Genomic DNA, 19,103 nt, shown 5'->3' with positions numbered 1-19,103 from the left:
TTGCTCCTCAGTCAGGAGCACTTGGTGGAGTCAACTAAAGATCCAGAGTCAGATTGGCAGTGTATACAATCAGCAGGATGATGTGCTCAGTTCCTTCTACGATAGTATTTTGTATTGTCTGCAGAATCAAATTGCTAGCTGATAAAGCTTTTTCAGAGGGTTTCTAGATGGTCCACCTCCACTGCTGCCATTGGGTGCTGCCTGGCTGGTACTGGCTTGTGGCAGAGCCTTTTCAATAATGGTTCCCCATTTGAGAAAAATCTTCCCTGCGGAGGTACGTCTTTCTCCCTCAATATTGACTTTCATGATAATTTAAAAACATTCATGTTTACCCAGACATTTTGATGGCTGAAAGGTACTTTTCTTGGCAATCCTGAAATCATTATTTGGGGGATATATATATATAATTGCTTTTAAAGAATATTTGTAACAGTATTCATAATGTTTTAGTTTATATTGTTATTGGTGTGGAATAACCAGCCTCATATAAGTGACATGCTTAAGTCTAATTAATGCATGAATGAGTTAAGACCAAAGAGTAAACTATCCTGCCAGGCCTAGTTCACCTTGGGAGGGACTAAGTGATCAAGCTTTTGTCTATCTGAGAAGTTCAACATGTGAGAAGTTCTGAGCCGGTTGCTCCAAGCTCAGACTACATGGTTCTTACAAGTCACTCTTGAGTTCCTATACCAATAATTTATGAACTTTCACCACTTTGGAACTAAACTAAATTTTACTGTCTTTGCAACCTTTCTGACTGATGTACAGAAAAGCACATGAACCTGATCTTTGGAGAGTTCTCTCATTTACGTGGAGGCAGAGGTGGGTAAATGGTGAAAGTAGCACTCATCCAAGAAAGGAACACAAACAAACCCCAAACTATTTCCATCGGGGAACAACTTCGTTGAGGCTTTATTTATTTAATTGTTTATTTAAGCATTTCTGCACTGCTGCAGAACTGCAGTGGTACCTTGGGTTACATACGCTTCAGGTTACAGACTCCGCTAACCCAGAAATAACACTTCAGGTTAAGAACTTTGCTTCAGGATAAGAACAGAAATCGTGCTCTGGCGGCGCAGCGGCAGCGGGAGATCCCATTAGCTAAACTGGTGCTTCAGGTTAAGAACAGTTTCAGGTTAAGAACGGACCTCCAGAACGAATTAAGTACGTAACCAGAGATACCACTATAGTCTGAAAGGTCAGCAAAACCAAATTGCCAATACAACCTAACAATACAGAACATAATCAATACAATATTTACTGCATTTGCCTTAATATAATGCATCTCCAACATAATGCGCACCCAATTTCAAAAAGTTGAATTAAAAAGAAGATATTCTGCCTTTATGTAATTTGAGTGCATGCTGTCCCTGACATTGCCTGCAGCTGGTCCTGCTTAGATTGTAAGCACTTCACAATAGGAACATGACCTTGGGCCAACCACTGTCCCTCAGCCTAACCTACCTAAGAGAGCTTTTTCCTGGACAAAATGCAAAGGGGGAGAACTATGCATGAGCTCCTTGCAAGATACATCTACATATATTTACATATCATGTACAGAAAGGGCTGTTGATAATGATGACTGCGACAATGGTTGATTTCTTGTTAGAATCCTCAGAACTGAAGCATGAGGTAGAAATATAGGAAATAGGAATAAATATAACCATTTTTAGAAGAATTGTCCAGTCCTGAAAGCTGTTACAAACCGCTATGGTTTTAAGAATTAGAATGAGATTTTGAAGGATATAAGCACTCAACATGTGCATTCTGAATTATCTCTGGTTATTATAGGGGGAGATGAATTAATGCCTCTAAATCTACTTTGAGATTACAAATGTTCCAAATAAAATAAAATAAAAGAATCGGCTTAAACCTATTAGATAGATTTCAGTATTATTATACAAGAAAGATTTAGCACAGTGATACATCTGCCATCAAAATGCGTCTGGTTTGATTGTAAAAGAATTTTGTTCCCTTTCATGTAACTTTAAGAAAAGTGGGGGGGGGGGGAGCAATGCACTGGCGTTTCCTCTTCTGCCATTTGCTGGAAATAAACTGAGAAAGAAGGCAGTTTTCTCTACAGTGGTGAAGAAGAAATGCCATATATAAAGTAGCCCCAGGCTACAGTGCTGTTTAAGTAGAGTCTGCACTGCCGTTCTTTCGAATGATAAGATAGGTCATTTAGGGTAACTGTTATGGACAAATAACTGGTATCCACCAATATACCACTTTTCTCTGTAGTGTTCATAGTTCATTGGCTGGCCCAGGACCAGTTACCCCACAGGATTGTGTTGGTGAAGACAAACAGGCGGGGGGATAGAGAAGAGATACAACTCTGTATGCTGCCTTAATCTCCTGGAAGAAAAGATGTTACGGGATAGAATGATTTTCCAGTGCATGAATTTCCCTTCCCTCTCCTCTCTCTCTCTCTCATTGCCAGAAGTTGAGATTAAACACTCCTCTCTGTGTTTTTAAGCATCCCTGTGACATCTTAACTCAAGTAACTGTGGTTGGTTTAAACTATGGTTTGATAACAAGCTAGGATCTAAACCCATGGTTTGATCCTGGATTCTTCTCAGTAACAACCTAACTTAGTTCCCAGAGTTTGGGCATCATAGGAAACTATGGTTTGTTAAAAAGTGACACTGGAAGCTTTGAAGCTTTTCCTCTGGCATGCAAAAGCGGGAGGGGGTGCAAGAGCTTGAGGCTTATGTGGGTTCATTCATGATGCACTTCATTAAACATTAAACCCAAATTGGTTGATGACTAGATGACAAAAAAATTACAACTCAGTATATAAGAAAATCTACATTTAATACCTGATCCCCAATTATTAAGCTACTTTTTCTTTGCTTTATTTATTTAGTACATTTGCATCCTGTTCCACTACTTTTATTCAATAATGTTTGATTTATTTTTAGCATTTGTAACAAATATTTGATATTCTTTTCTGCAAACTGCTTAGAGTTCTTTTCTGATTAAATGACATATAAATTCTGTTAAACGAATAAATAAATAGTTTCACATACACTTTATTTTTAGGTCATAGATATGCGCATTGTAGGTTTGTACCTACCTGGTTTCTAGTGGTATATTACTATTCAGGACCCAACTGTTATGGAGATGCACTGCATCCTGCGTACTGGTTGGAGGGGGTGGAGCAGCTGGGCTAGGTTGGCTGCGGGTCGTCATTGATCTTCCCTGGAAAGAGTCAGCTGTTGAAAGCGGCTTCCTGCTGCAGGTACATGTGTGGGGCGGTGGTGGAGGTGGTGGCAGTGGTCTGAATGTGAACTGGTTTCGTGGGCTTCCTGGCATTTCTAAATGTGGAGAGACATCAAGGGGAGGTGGGGGGGAGAGAAACAAGAGTCGGTTATTATTTTGAGCAACAACAGAAGAGTAAAGAGTTTTCATGCCTAATAGGATTACAGCATTTGTCACAGAGAATGTTGCGATCAATCTGTCTTGGAAATGTAATTTTATCTTATGAGTTCACGAAATGCATGCATACAAAATGGAGAACATCCACTGATTTGAATCTGTATGAAATGCAGTCAATATAAAAGTTAGTGAAGTGACTTATGCAGTTTCTTCTAAGCTTTCTATTTGGTTTTTTTTTTGGGGGGGTGGATTTAAAAAATAAAATAAAGACAAAAGAGTCATAGGCTGAGAGTGTGTTACAGCTCAGATGCTGCGTGATTTCATCAACTGCATTTCGGAACATAGCGATGAAAGGAACTGTAATGTTTTAGAAATAAATGTCTTTCATGCAAAATCAAAACAGGAGAAACCATCCAATTCATCTATCACATTGATATAAACTCTTTCAGTAACTAGTAGTCTGTTCCATGGAATAAGGTCATAAACAGTTCTGAAATTGTGTTAGTCCAACTCTGGTGTCTAGCTAACATGCCTGCAAAAGAATCAATTGCTAAGAGAAAGGGATTGAGAAGGATATTAGCTGAAAAGGAAGTGAGTAACAAGGTAAAGAGTTTCTTGTGCTAAACTACTGTGAATGGATTTCTGTTAAATAAGCCATGAATATTAATACATATATTTAATATTAGCAAAGCTCAGTAATTAGTTTAACTTGAAGCATCCACAGCTACCTCAAAAGAAGAAGTGTTATTTTTATTTTTTTAATCATTATTCACTTCATTTCTATACCGCTTTATATTTTTAAGGGGGGGGGAAATCTCAAAGTGGTTTACAACCAACATTAAAACATCAAAGCAAGCAAGAACAAAGAATTACAGAAGAAAGTCAAACTTAAAATATACATTCAAAGCAACTAACAGAAAACTTAAATCTTATCTTAAATATTTCAAAACAAAACATTACAAAGGAGGTCAACTACAAAATCTATATAGCATTTCAAAAGAAGACATTACTAAAGGAAGTCAAATATAAAATGCACATTTAAAACAGCATAATTAGCAAGAGACTAAAATATTCACACTACATATCAGCTGCTGTTGCTGCCAATCCTGCCAATGGTGGTTCATGGCGAGCAGCAGCTATGGAAGCTCAGGCTCAATGACCTGGATCTGCAATAAGAGACACCCAATATGGGTCTCTGGCCTCTTCAACAACCTCAGCTTCTGTAGATGGAGTCAATCATTGCCCCCACTCCCAGGCCAGGATGGGAAAGGTCTGCAAGGTCTTCCAGGACTCACAGCCAAGAAAATAAAAAATAAAAAATCTTTAAGATACAAGTCTGAAAATCAAGGTGGGAGTTCACAAACTGATTTGTCTAAGAAGACTCCTAGAATGCTTCATGGGTCCACCACTTGCTACCAAGTGTGGCTTTCCTCAGTCTATCATCTTTCCATTTATATTTTGTGAGACCAAAAGCTAAATGAACCTATGCAACCACTCACTTGATTGTAATCAATAAAGTTGTGGCCTAAATTCTGCCAAAAACCAAACCAAATATCTGTCTCCTGTGTGAATTTATTTTGGGGAAAGGTAAAAGGTCTAAACACGCAATACCTATGCCTCACTAAAACCAAGTCTCCATCTGCACTATACATTTAAAGCAGCACCATACCACTTTAATAATACTGGGAACTGTTATGGTGCTGAGATACCCGTATTCCCCACAGAGAGCAACATTTCCCAGAGTATCCTGGAAAGAGAGATTAATTTTTAAACTAATCTGAGAACTGTAGCTCTCTGAGGGGAGTAACTAATTGTCATTGCAAGAATCACAGCCAAAATGTCATTGATGACTTGCAAGGCAAATATCAATACCATCGAATCCAATTATTTATTATCATTCATGTGCAACATAAAGAGATGCAGCATGCTTTAATTCTGTTTTACTGTCGTGTATGGAGATGGCGTCAATCCAAAATATGCAAGCGATATCCATCCAACTTTCATGACCAATCTATGGCAGGATAAAAGCAATACATTATTGCCATATGACAATTAGGAAGTAACTCTTTTTCTCCCCAATTTGATGTTCAGTTTCATTTTCACCCATCTCAATTACGTATCAAAAGCATTAGGTGGAGAAATAGGGAATAGGTACAGCTCAGAAGAAAATTCTTTTGCTAAGTTAAAACCACTCATCCATCTAATTTGGATATAGGGGTTATGATATATCGGAGGGAAGGGTCATATTTTAGTGGTACAACATAGTAGGGTGAATCCCTGGCTCCTCCAGGTAGGGTTAGGAAACATGGCTATTTGAGACCCTGCTACACTATTGACACTTCAGCTACAATCCTGAGTCTGTGGTTTTAAACTCTGGATATGTTTTGCTCCCTGACTCACCAGAATGCTAATTCAACTCTGATTAGAGGACCCAATTAACATTGGTGCATTGACTAGAAATTGACTAAGAAAACATGAAGGTTGATTGGATGCCCAAATTAAGAACATACAAAATCTTGAATACCAACAAACACTTTCTGCATGGGAAAAAGGACCATTATATTCACTCTCCTTTCACTCCCAAGCTCATCTATGTGTATCTTCCAGAATGTGATGTAAGGAATTTTACAGATGTCATTAAATATATATAGTTCTCTATAGTTTGTTTTTTTTTAAAAAAAAAAAGACAAAAAGAAGAGGCTCTAATTAAAACATGTGGTAAAGATAAAAAGCCCTCAAAAGAAACAAAGTGGATATATTGTGTGCATCTCTGTGAGTGCGTTCACCACATTCAAATTTCCATATAAAATAAAATAGCTAGATTTATCTCCAGTGATTATGTTGGTTGCAGGCACACATTGCAATGAATATACTATGGTTTACTGTGGAAAAAATAAGGATAGACCCTCCCATTCCCGTTCTTCCTCTGGTTTGACATGTGAGAAAATTAACCACATTTTAAAGCTACAGCTGACCCCTAAAAAATGGTTAATCTTAACTATGTTTTGTTGACACCAAAGATGGAGGTAAAAGCTTCCAAATTCTTCCTTGCAGGATGTGATTGTGGGAGTAAAGAAGGAGTACATGAATTTTACAAATGTACTTAGAGGAAACTAGGCTTGTTCCCATCACAATAATCTATGGCTTAGTGCAATGTCCAAATACAGGCATGATTTAGAAAAGAGATGGGAGACTTGCGCCCCTCCAGATATTGTTGGACTCCCCATGCCCGTTAGCCTCAGACAGCACAGCCAAGGGTCAGAGATGATGGGAGTTGTAGTCCAATATCATCTGGAGCACTAGGCTCCCCATCCCTTAAGCGCATTACTTTCTCTCAACTGTAATTAACAAGAGTCCTTTTCCCACACATATATTCCTAACCATGTCAGTGAAAATAAAAATAGTAGTCTCAAGGTTAAATGCTGTTTTTGTTGGTTTTTACTGGCAAATGGACTCAGATTAATTCCATCTAAGATAAATTGGGAGGTGAGACATCTCAACATCTCACCCTAAATTAATTAGTATGGGCTTTCGAAACACAAGCAGATATTTGATGGGAGGGAAAGTAATATAAAAATGAATTTTCAATGCTACAGAAAGTTTTGTCTTTTCAATGATCTACAGTATTAAAGATGGGTTTTTTGTTTTGTTTGTTTGTTTTAAAGACAACTACGCAAGTGAGAAATGCAATTTGATTCTTGTTGTGAAAGCCTAATAAAATACTGTGGCATTCCCTAGCCACCGCTAATTGCAATTACGTAACAATTTCAAATGCTGTCCATGAACTGATTCCTGCCTTGCCTTAACTGCTTTGAGTCTGCACAATCGAATTCTGGACTTGACCTTCGTTGACACTGCTTGATTGGATTACACTGGATTTGAGGCTGCCTGTGTTGACCTGCCCTGAAAAACCTAGGCCTAACTATGCCTACTTCTCTTGTGAGCTTTAGATGTCTGTCGAACATAATGAAGCCCAATATTATGGCAATCTGCATACCCTCCAATATTTTCCAGGGGTAATATTACAATACAACACCCCTGTTTTCAACACCTCGGATCACTGCTTGGACCTCCACCAACGCCATACAAAAATTGTGGGTCTGGAGGAGTTTCTTACTACAGCAGTTGGAGAAACAAGCTCAATCAAGAACCACGTGTTTAAAAATACTACGCACTGCATCTAATTCAATATCATACAAATTTGTCGCAGTTACAAATACATAAAGGAAGTTCCCAGGGAAACATACTTTTGTCATATAAAGCCAGCCAAGAAAATATTTCCAACGAGTGCACATCTATTAAAAAGAATTCTCAAGGTGCTGTAATTATTATTCATTTCTAGAATTGTTTCACCATGAAGCTTTACGATTCTATGGGGATTTAATGTTTATGTATTGCGATGGTTGCGTTGACTATTAAAAAGCAATTTGGCTGACATTTTAGGTCTTTTGTTGCCAGTTTTAATTGGATTGTTCATCAAGCGTCAACTCCCCCGTTAACTGCAAAAACTACAGGCCAACATCAGTTTATAGTAATGTCTGTTTAATGATTTTATCTTGTCGGAATGCCAACTTCAAAGGAATATATTTATGCTTTGTTTCATATGAAGATCTATAATTAGATAATTGAAGACCAAATGCAATCATATAGTCAGAAGGGACCAAAGAGGTCCTTAGGTCTAACTCCCCACCCACAACTCAGTGCAGGTTCTACAATGCAAGATGCATTTGCAGCATCTGTTACAGCACTCCAGCTTCACCCTGGGCCATGCACCAGGTTGGGAAGGGAGATATGGCCAAAACAAATTTTGTCATTTGCTTGCCCACCCTTCCTATTGGATCTCTTACTGCCACCAGGTAAAAGTGTTTGTTTTTCTACCAACCAGCCTTTCACCAACCAGTCTAAATTAAAGGTTTACAACAAAAAATAGTTGTTTTTAGGGAAAGGGTTTAAGCATAAGAATAGCTGCATGCACACAGAGGCAATCCTCTGAATGGAGCAAAAGTACAGTAAAATAAAAGTAAGTTAAACACAAAGCTTTCCTTCTCTAGACACAATCCCAAAAGGTAATGATCCCACATCAGACTTGCCGTATCTTACACTCTCTAACTCAGTGTGCTTACTTTGTACATGAGATCACACCTTCATCTGCTTATCATCTGGTTCCCTAAAATATCCTCTGGTGTGTGCATGTCCACAATTGCAAGGAAGGTAGATGGTCTCCCCCCCCCCTTCTTCAGTAGCAGAAACTGCCTGCCTGCAACCTGAACTTTTCTCAATGAATTTCACTTGCTTCTAATTCGATGTATGGACCTCTACTGTTTAACAAGTTAACCCCATAATCCCCAAACAAACCTATGAGCAAGACAAAATAAAAAATAAAAAAAATTCCTTCCAGTAGCACCTTAGAGACCAACTATGTTTGTTCTTGGTATGAGCTTTCGTGTGCATGCACACTTCTTCAGATACCTGAATCTGAAGAAGTGTGCATGCACATGAAAGCTCATACCAAGAACAAACTTAGTTGGTCTCTAAGGTGCTACTGGAAGGAATTTTTTTATTTTTTATTTTGTTTTGACTATGGCAGACTAACACGGCTACCTACCTGTAACTGGAACTATGAGCATGATAACAGTCCCTTTCCCTCACAGCATCCTGGGCAGATAGCTACTACTTGAATACATCCAGTGAGACAGCCTCTTCCACTGTCAAACCACAATTGAACTTACTTCTTACTTTTAATAGAGTCTGCTTCCATGGAACTTCTGCCCATTGTTTAGCCTTCCTCTTTAGAGCAACAGAGAACAAGGTTGCTTCATTTTCTACAAGGGAGCCATCCAGATATTTGAAGACCGTTCCCATCAGGGCCCATGAGGAGCAGCGGTGGGAGCAGGAGGTGGTGCCCCTGTGGGTATCCCAACACCTCTGGCACTGGCGGAGAAGTGGCACTGATTTCCAGTGGACAGGGGCATTGCTTCTTCAGCTTCCTAGGTAAGGGTGGTACAGTGCCAATTCTCATTTCACCTCAGGTGGGACACTCCATGCCTGATTCCCATGCCCTTCCCTAACTTTCTTTTATCCACGCCCAGGTCATCCAAATATTCCCCACAGGACTTGGCTTGCAGACCTTTCACCATAGTGATTCCTCTTCTTGTCTTGTATTTGTCAGACTTCCAGAGCCGTATATTTAGAGCTGCCTCAAGTTAATAATTATGTGTGCTGATAACTGCAACAGTGATGTTGCTTTTAAAATTTAGAAGCTGAAGCAGTACCTCTTAGGAGGTGTGGGACATTATTATAAAGATGGTGATACTTCTATAGAACAAGACAAGGCAGAAAGAACAAGAAGGGCTGTTCTTTCCATGGAGACCTATCAAAATCCTTACTTCTTTCAGACATGCTATAAAGATGACATTCAGATTTAAGTTTAGCAAGCTGGGTAACTGTGAAATATTATCAGGCTTTTGTATGTTTTACTTTGTTTAAATCAATCTTTTTCTGTATTTCTTTGTAAAATAATCCTTTGAATCTGTATTCTACTTTTTTAAAATAATAATAATAATAATAATCTATTTTTAATCATCCAGAATATGCACATAACTTTACCTTGCCATTAACTTTATCCAACATCCGGTTGGACTTCCGGTTAGGTGCCGGGTAATGGCGGACGGGAGCTGAGAAGCTCCGGTTCCCCGGTGGGCTATAGGGGCTTCAGTGCCTGCGCCACGGGCCCCTTAAAACCACAGGAAGAGCGTCCTGTGGACTCCGGACTCGTGGGTCCCAGACGTGCCATCTCCGCTACCGATCGACCCTCGTAAGGGGGGAGAACGGGTGAACGGAGCGCTGACACGGGACTGAAGAGTCGGCTGCCCCCGAGGAACGAAGCAGCGATTTCGCCTTACCTGAGCATCTGACACTTCCTAACTTGGACTGCAGTAGAGACTCTGTAAGTAAATCCTTTTTTATTGCTGGAACTAAGACTTTTGACGTGTAAATCTTACAGAGGAACTTGAAAAGGAAGCCCGCTCTCTTTGAACTGCTGATAGAGCGAGGTAGCGGCAAGAGCGCTAAGCCGCGTCTAACGGGAAAAAGTTTTGCTAACTCTGCTGAACTTCGTTAAAGTGACTGTAAAGTTGTTTAAACTGTTCACTAAGACTTAAAACTGAGAATGGCAACTGAAGAAGACACTGCTTCACCCTCTGGATAGGATTCCGGGTCAGTAAGCAGGCAGCGTAACTAAGTTGCCATTTTTTCTCCCTTGGATTACTTTTTTGCAACTGTTTCCAGAGAGAGACTGGGTAAACTTTTTTTGTGGCCGTCTGCAGCCCAGGAAACATTGTGGACTTGGTGGATACACTATATAAAACTTTATTGTTGCCTTGGGCTGTTGGCAACTAACTTCTTCTTGACTTTTGAGAGACTTTAGAACTTTAAACCGCAAGGATCTTTGCCTATTTTTGGGGTTAGAACTGGTTAAAACTGCCTGGATCTGCCTGGGACTTTTGGTCTGCTCTGTTGCCTCTTTGTTATCTGGATAGAATTGCTGGCCACCTGGTGTTGACTTTTGGGACTGTTGGCTTTCTACTGTGAATGTCTGGGACAATTACTAAAACTGGTGTGACCTTGAGACTGCAGCTGCAAAGGAAACAAGATATGCAAGAAAGTACAAGAGCTAAAACACAACAAAGAAAGAGCTCCTTCTCTTTAACTACACAAGAACAAATGGCCCAGGCTATTGAGAAATTAACTTCAAGTATTGCAGAAATTACAGAGGGACTGAAAAAAGTTTCTGAGGATGTGAAACAGACACAATCCTCAGTAAACTCTGTTAACTCAACAGTAAACTCTGCAACGGAGAAACTACAAGCAGAAATAAAAGAATCTTCCCAAAGACTTGAAACATCTATTGGTCAAATTGAGCAAAACGTGAGGAAAAATAGAGAAGAAATCAATAAAGTTGCTCAGGAGGTCACTGTCTTGAAAAAGGAGACAGAGGAAATTAAGGTAGTAAAAGAGAAAATTCGGACAGTGGAACAGAAGCTAGATAATATTGACCTGGAGAATATAGAAAAAATTGGATCCAGGCAGAGAAGTGTGGAAGAATCTCTTGCGTTTCTGCAACTACAACAGAGAGAAGGAAACCTCCGTCTCAGAGGCCTACCAGAATTGGAGGAGGGAAGCCTAAAGGATTTCATCGTAACTCAATTTTCAACATTTTGGCATCTGAAAGAAGACGAAGTCTCAGCACTCATAGTGAAGGCCTTCAGATTCGGTGTTAAGGGAAAGAAAAGCTCTAAGACGGTGAGTGACTGTCTTATTGTGCTGAACAACAGATACCAAAGAGATTATATCCTGGACCTTCACTACAAGAACAACCTAGTGGTACAGCAAAACAGAGTTGTGCTTTTTAAAGACATCCCCAAATTTTTCCTGGATAAAAGAGCTCCATATAACGATTTAACAGCTGAGCTAAGAAGAAGAAATATCTCCTTTAGCTGGGAATTTCCAGAAGGACTGACTTTTCTGTTTAAAGAAAAAAGGATCAGGATAAGATCCCTGGCAGATAAGCAAAAGTTCTTAGACAAACATTTGGAAGACTTCAAGGGTTCTGCTTTAGACCCAGCGTTTATGTACCGACTCCCTGGAGTGTTTCTACCACCAGGAACCCCAGGAGTGCTTCCACCACCAGGGACACCAGGAACAGGAGACCCAAGAGATCCAGAAAAAGACAAGAAAGACCTAGCGACAGGAGGATCAGAATAAAGACTTAAAAATGGCTCTTAAACTGATGACATGGAATGTTCGGGGATTGAACCAGAGACCAAAGAGACACAGAGTGTTTTACAGTTTGGAAAAGAAGAATCTAGATATAATATGTCTACAGGAGACCCATGTGGTTCGACGACACAGAAGAATTCTACAAAACAAAAAATTAGGCCAAGAATTTATAACATCGGATAAAGTCAAGAAGAGAGGGGTGGTAATATATGCGAAAGAGAAATACAGCCCAAGACAGCTATTCAAAGATGAAGAAGGGAGGTACATTGCAATTGAAATTAAAGTACAAGGCGAAAAATTTTTGATTCTGGGACTTTATGCACCTAATGATGGCAAGTCAATTTTTTATAAAAAGATTCACGACATGCTGCTGGAATATCTGGACTACAAAATAATATGCCTAGGAGATTTCAATGGGGCAGTTTCCACACTAATGGACAGATCCCAGAGGGCCAAACTAACAAATGAGGGGAAACTGCCGAAGACTTTTTTTGAAATGGTTGACAACCTAAATTTGGTGGACACTTGGAGGCTAAGAAATCCTATGGAAACAGAGGCAACTTTTTTCAGCGAACCTCAGCAGTCATGGTCGAGAATAGATTACATTTGGATATCGAGCGAATTGACACCGAAATTATGCAAAGCAGAAATTGGCCCCAAAACATATTCAGACCATAACCCTGTACAAGCAAATTTAAAACTAATTTCCAAGGACTCCTTTAGATGGAGAATGGATGATACCTTGATGAGAGATACCAAGCTAGTAGAAAGGGCAGCAAAAAAGATGAAAGAGTATTTTCAATTCAATTTAAATTCGGAGGTGGAAAAGAGGACTGTTTGGGATGCAAGCAAAGCAGTAATGAGAGGGTTCCTGATAAGTGAAAAGGCAAAGAAGAAGAGACAACAAAACGCAGAAATGGAAAGACTTTTGAAACTAATTCAGGGGAAAGAGAAAGAACTAAGAGGACACCCTAAGAATCAAAAAATACAAAAAGAAATAAAATACTTGCAATCCCAATACGCTAAAATCATAAATCAGGATATCGAATGGAAGATTAAAATGATGAAACAGAGATCTTTTGAGTCAGCAAACAAATGTGGAAAACTACTAGCTTGGCAATTAAAGAAAAGACAAAAAGCAAATATCATCAATAATCTGGAAGTAAATGGAAAGATGGTGGAGAATCCAGAGGAAATTAGATGGCATTTCCAAAGGTTTTACAAACAATTGTACAAGGAGGAGAAGATAGATGAAACAGAGATAGACCAATTCCTGGAGAAAAATGGATTGCAAAAAGTCCCAGAAGATAAATCAAGAATACTCAACCACCCTATTTCGACACAAGAGATTGAAGAAGCAATCAACAGTATGCAGATAGGAAAGGCCCCAGGACCAGATGGTTTAACTGCAAAATATTATAAAAGTTTGAAAGATTGGCTATCACAGCCTTTAAAAGAAGTTTGCAATAGCATACTAGAGGGAGATAGGGCACCAGAGACATGGAAAGAGGCCTATATCACACTGATTCCGAAGCCAGACACAGATAAGACTAATATGAAAAATTATCGTCCAATCTCTTTGTTAAATGTGGACTATAAGATTTTTGCGAATGTCATGGCTACAAGATTAAAAAGAGTGCTCAAGGATTATATACATAAAGATCAAGCAGGTTTTTTACCAGGAAGACAACTAAATAATAACACTAGAATAGTCGTGGACATCCTAGAGAAACTGGAAAAAGACATAAATACGGATGCGGCACTGATGTTTATAGATGCAGAAAAAGCCTTTGATAATATTTCTTGGACATTTATGAAGAAAAATCTGGAAAGAATGGCAGTTGGACAACGATTTTTGAATGGCATCAATGCCATTTATACAGAACAAAAAGCTAAAATTATAATTAACAGTGTGATATCGGAGGAGATCAGAGTGGAAAAAGGAACAAGACAAGGGTGCCCTATCTCCCCTTTATTATTTATTACGGTCCTGGAGGTTCTTCTAAATATGATACGAAAAGAGAACCAGATTAAAGGAATAAGGGTGGGAGAGAAGGAATACAAGGTACGTGCCTTTGCGGATGATTTAATGTTATCCCTACAAGATCCTGAAAGTAGTGTCCCCAAAGCATTGGAATTAATCGAGAAGTACGGGCAGGTAGCCGGCTTCAAACTTAACAAACAGAAGACCAAAGTGTTGACTAAAAATATGAAAACAGAACAATTACAAGTGTTACAAGAATCCACTGGCCTCAATTTTGCCAAGAAAGTAAAATATCTAGGGATCAATCTCACTGCAAAAAACCTGAACCTATACAAGGACAATTATGAGAAGTTGTGGACCGAGATAAAAAAGGACTTAGAGATATGGACAAGATTGAAACTCTCACTTATGGGCAGAATAGCTGCTGTGAAGATGAATGTCTTGCCAAGGATGCTGTTTTTATTCCAAGCCATCCCAATTTTAGATAAGTTGGATTGTTTCAAAACATGGCAAAAGGACCTATCAAAATTCCTATGGCAGGGGAAAAAGCCCAGAATCAAATTTAAGATTTTAACGGACTCTAAAGAGAGAGGAGGCTTTGCTCTGCCGGACTTAAGGATTTATTTTGAAGCGGCGGCCTTTTGCTGGCTGAAAGATTGGTTCAAATTGGAAAATACTGATGTTTTAGATTTGGAAGGCTTTGATAATATGTTTGGATGGCACGCTTATCTTTGGTACGACAAGGCTAAGGTCCACAAGACTTTTAAAAACCATATTGTTAGAAAAGCCTTGTATCAGGTTTGGGCGAGATACAAAGACTTGTTAGAGAGAAAGACTCCTAGATGGATTTCACCAGTGGAGGCCAAGGCTTATAAGAGACCTAATATGTCTGCAAGATGGTTAAGATATATAGATATATTGCAGCAGGAAGGTGAATCGTTTAAATTGAAAGGGTATGACCAGGTAAAAAGCGAGGTCACCGACTGGCTGCAATATCATCAAATTTATGAGATTTTTAAAGCAGACAAGAAGATCGGTTTTCAAGTTGAAAAATCAAAACTGGAAACAGAGCTAATAGAACCGAATTCAAAAAACCTTTCCAAAATGTATAATTTGTTGCTAGAGTGGCATACGAAAGATGAAATGGTTAAATCAACAATGATAGATTGGGCAAAAGATGTGGGACATAACATTATGTTAGAGGACTGGGAAAGACTGTGGAAGGAAGGTATCAAATTTACAGCTTGTAATAATTTAAGAGAGAACATCATGAAAATGTTATATAGATGGTATTTAACACCAGTCAAGATTGCTAAGATGAATCCATCAATGACTAACTTGTGTTGGAAATGTAAATCAGTGGAAGGTACCTTTTATCATATGTGGTGGACATGCCCAAGGGTTAAAGCCTTCTGGGATAAGATTTACAATGAACTTAAAAAGGTAATGAAAATTACCTTTAGCAAGAAACCAGAGGCTTTCCTTTTGAGCATGACCAACGAACAGATACCCAGCCAAGACAGAGTATTTTTTATGTATGCCACAACAGCAGCTAGAATTTTATTGGCAAGAAATTGGAAAGGTGAAGAGATTCCAACGGTGGAAGAATGGCAGATGAAGCTAATGGACTTTATGGAGCTTGCTGAACTGACCGCGAGAATCCGAGACCAGAGGGAGGAGAAGGTGTCGAAGGATTGGAAGAAATTTAAGGATTATTTAGTTAATAATGTAAAATTGAATATCTGAGCAGAATTAGCTGTTGAATAGGCTTTAGCTAGATAAATATAAGTTAAAGTTTTGGTAAGAATTTTTCAGTATAAGATACAAATTAGAATGTCTGAAGATTTTGGGAATAAATTAAGAACTATGTTTTCAGTAAATGAACCTAAGGACAAATAAGATGGTTATTAGTTATGAAAGTAGTTATATAGCTACTTAAAGTATATTTGGATTAACAACGCAGTGGAGGGTGTGGGGGAAGTCCCCCCTATGCTTAGAAGAAAAAAATAAGAATGAGATAAAGATTAGTGTTTAGTCAGGTTTGTATGTGTTTTTCTTATGTTTATTGTGTTATTGTTTGAGCTGTTTAGGGTGTACTGTATTTTGTATTTTTAGTGTAGTGGTGTATGTTTTGTTTTTGTTATATATGCATATGGGAAAATAATAAAATCTTTTTTTTAAAAAAAAAAAAACTTTATCCAACATCCAATATGCATATATAAGATGCTAACCATTTAAATTTGGATAACCTTTGTATGCTAATCTGGACTAGCACCTAAAGCAGAGCTAACCCTCACAGTCAAACACATAGTCTTAAGGCACACCCAACAACCTGTTTAATATGGAGCAGTAATCCTGATTTGGTTGCACAAAGCTTTTGTGGATGTTACGACAATGCAGTCTTTATTGAGCATCCAACCTGATTTGCTTGTGTGGTGTTTATACATCTTCCTATTAAATATTCATTCACCCCACTTTTCAGAGTATTTGCCTGTTACTTTCCTAACTGCAAAAAGTCAGGCGGTTTTTTAAAGTGGTTTTGTTGTGCTAGAGTAACAGAGCGCTTTAATAAAATTTAATTGTGCAAACCTAAAGTTCTTGTAAAATGCTGACAATCCAGAGATGCCCTTAGACGTTACACTTGGAGAAGTGACACAACAGTGCAAATGAGGTCAGGATGCATCCATTTCTTTCCCTTAAGTGGAGAGCCGGAGTTCCAGCTGTCCCTTGTCACATATCTTGGCTTTTAGTCTCTTTAAAGATCCATTGAGCCAGTTATACTTTATGAATTATTTTTATGTGACATGCTGTTTCAGAATATAACGTGAAAGTGTCTTGAAAGAACTAAGTAATTGAAAATTGATAAAACTTCTAAGATGAAAGCTTTCCCTGTGTTATTCATCAGGAAATCAATTTTAATGACTTTCATCTCTCCCTATAAACCACATCTCCAAGATGTCCTGTTCTTCACCTGATGCTACAGTCTAGTCACTTAGGAAATATCAACTGGATAAGTATTTTGTTTTGTTCTATAGAAGATTGCTACTTAATAGATCACTATCACAGTGCAGCATAAATACAAACAGACATTGTCTTCACTAGTGATTTTTCTCCCTTTAGCAAAAAGACAACTTGTTTTTACAGCACAGTGCATAGTTCTTTTTTAAAGCTTCAATTATATTATCTTTTCATATGAATTATAAATCTACAAAGCTGCTATACATGGAACACCCTTGGAAGGGATACATGCAAACAGATTTTTTGTCCAATCAGTAAGAGGGTTGGGACAAAGAGTAAATAGCTTCCATATAGCTCCATTGGTTAGAGCATGCTGCCGATAACACCAACCTAACCGGTTCAATCCCCTTATGGGACGGTTACCCAGACAGTTCCACGAGAATGGATTTGGCATGAATAACTGTCAGAGCCCAGCAGGGTCAGAGGCAATGAAATAGTTCACAAAGGCTTCTTGCCAGGTTCTGGAGAGGGCAAACATGGACCTGAAGAGCCAGAGATGAGTGGCTCAAACTAATGTCAGTTCTTAAATAGAACCATAAAGGCCACTATTAGTCCCAATGTTATCTGAATCCTTCTAGGCTTTCTGGCTACAAATTTCCTGCCTGCCACTCAAGCCAACTAGTCCCTCTACCAACAAACTGGCTCAATGGTGAAGGGTGGGGTGACAGAGGGAAGGGCACCAAGGCCCTGTGGCCAAGTTTCCTGTTTCAAGCCCACCAGGACCTTACAGGAAAATGATCAGTTTTTCTGGGTGCAGAATCATGTATTTATTTATTTTAAAATGTTTTATTATTTTATTTATTGCATTTGTACCCCATCTTTTTCTCCAAGGAGCTCAAGGTGGTGTAGCTGGTTCTACCATTCCTCATATAATCCTCACAACAATCTTGTGAGGTAGGTTCAAGGCTGGCGTAAGGCATTTTGGCACCTAAAAAGGTAAAGGTAAAGGGACCCCTGACCATTAGGTCCAGTCGTGTCCGACTCTGGGGTTGCAGCGCTCATCTCGCGTTACTGGCTGAAGGAGACGGTGTACAGCTTCCGGGTCATGTGGCCAGCATGAGAAAGCTGCTTTTGTGGCACTCCCTTCCCTGCCAGGGAACAAGGGCTGAGGAAATATATATATACACCAGGAACAAGGGTGGGTGGGTAGGAAGATTGACATCAGAATCTGCTGCCCCAGGGGATCCTTCCACCTGAGGCAGTTGTAGCCAGTTACTAGAACCTGTGTTGAAAATCTTGGTAATAAAGTGGTTTCCCAGATGCTCCATGGAGTAGTGATAGGGGGCAGGGATCCAAATGCTAACAAAGCCTTAGAAATAGTGCAAAACAAATTCCTCAGGAAAGTGCTCTCACTCCCCAAAGGGACCCCAGCTGCTCTTCTCCGAATGGAAGCGGACGTGACAACAATACGGGCTACAACTGACTATCTGTATCTAAACTATGTGAAAAGACTCCAGTCTCTCTTGGAGGATAGATTCCCCGCTAGCTCCCACACAGAACGGGAACAGACCAAATGTTGGAAGGATGGCATCCAACGCTTCTTGACCCAGTATCAATTACAAGATCTTCAGGTGATCATGAAGATGGAGAAGAGGCACTTAAGAGATTGTCTCTTCAGTTCTGATGCAGAAAGGGATTTAACCACAACTGCCTCTACCAAAAGTTCACCATGCTTCCCACTTATTAAAATGGAGCATATCCGAGCTAGTTATCTGACAAAGCTCCCACTTGCCGCACTAAGAATCGCTTTTACAGAATTCCAATTCCAATCAATGCCCTCGGTGGTGGTGGATGGTCGGTATGGCAAAGTACAGTACAAAGAAAGACTTTGTCTGTGTGGGCAACCTTGCGTGGAGGATCTGTACCATTATTTATTGCAATGCCCACTGTATACAGAACCAAGAGATTGATTTATAAAACCCCTGCTTATGAATGCAATACACTC

General features: G+C 39.2%; 1 protein-coding gene across 14 annotated transcripts in view; it reads right to left on the bottom strand.

The window, feature by feature from the left end:
* The window catches only part of TENM1 (teneurin transmembrane protein 1), a 379,169-nt gene that overhangs the window by 191,361 nt on the left and 168,705 nt on the right, over positions 1-19,103 (bottom strand). For all 14 annotated transcript variants that reach the window (XM_033137208.1, XM_033137217.1, XM_033137214.1 and 11 more), the window contains exon 4: positions 3,077-3,317. In XM_033137208.1, the coding sequence (XP_032993099.1) occupies positions 3,077-3,317 (241 nt within the window). The remainder of the gene's footprint in view (positions 1-3,076; positions 3,318-19,103) is intronic.

The sequence above is a fragment of the Lacerta agilis genome, chromosome Z (genome assembly GCF_009819535.1).
Source record: "Lacerta agilis isolate rLacAgi1 chromosome Z, rLacAgi1.pri, whole genome shotgun sequence".
Taxonomy (NCBI): Eukaryota; Metazoa; Chordata; class Lepidosauria; order Squamata; family Lacertidae; genus Lacerta; species Lacerta agilis.
Note: the sequence above shows the minus strand (reverse complement) of the source record. Positions and strands in the feature narration are given on the sequence as shown.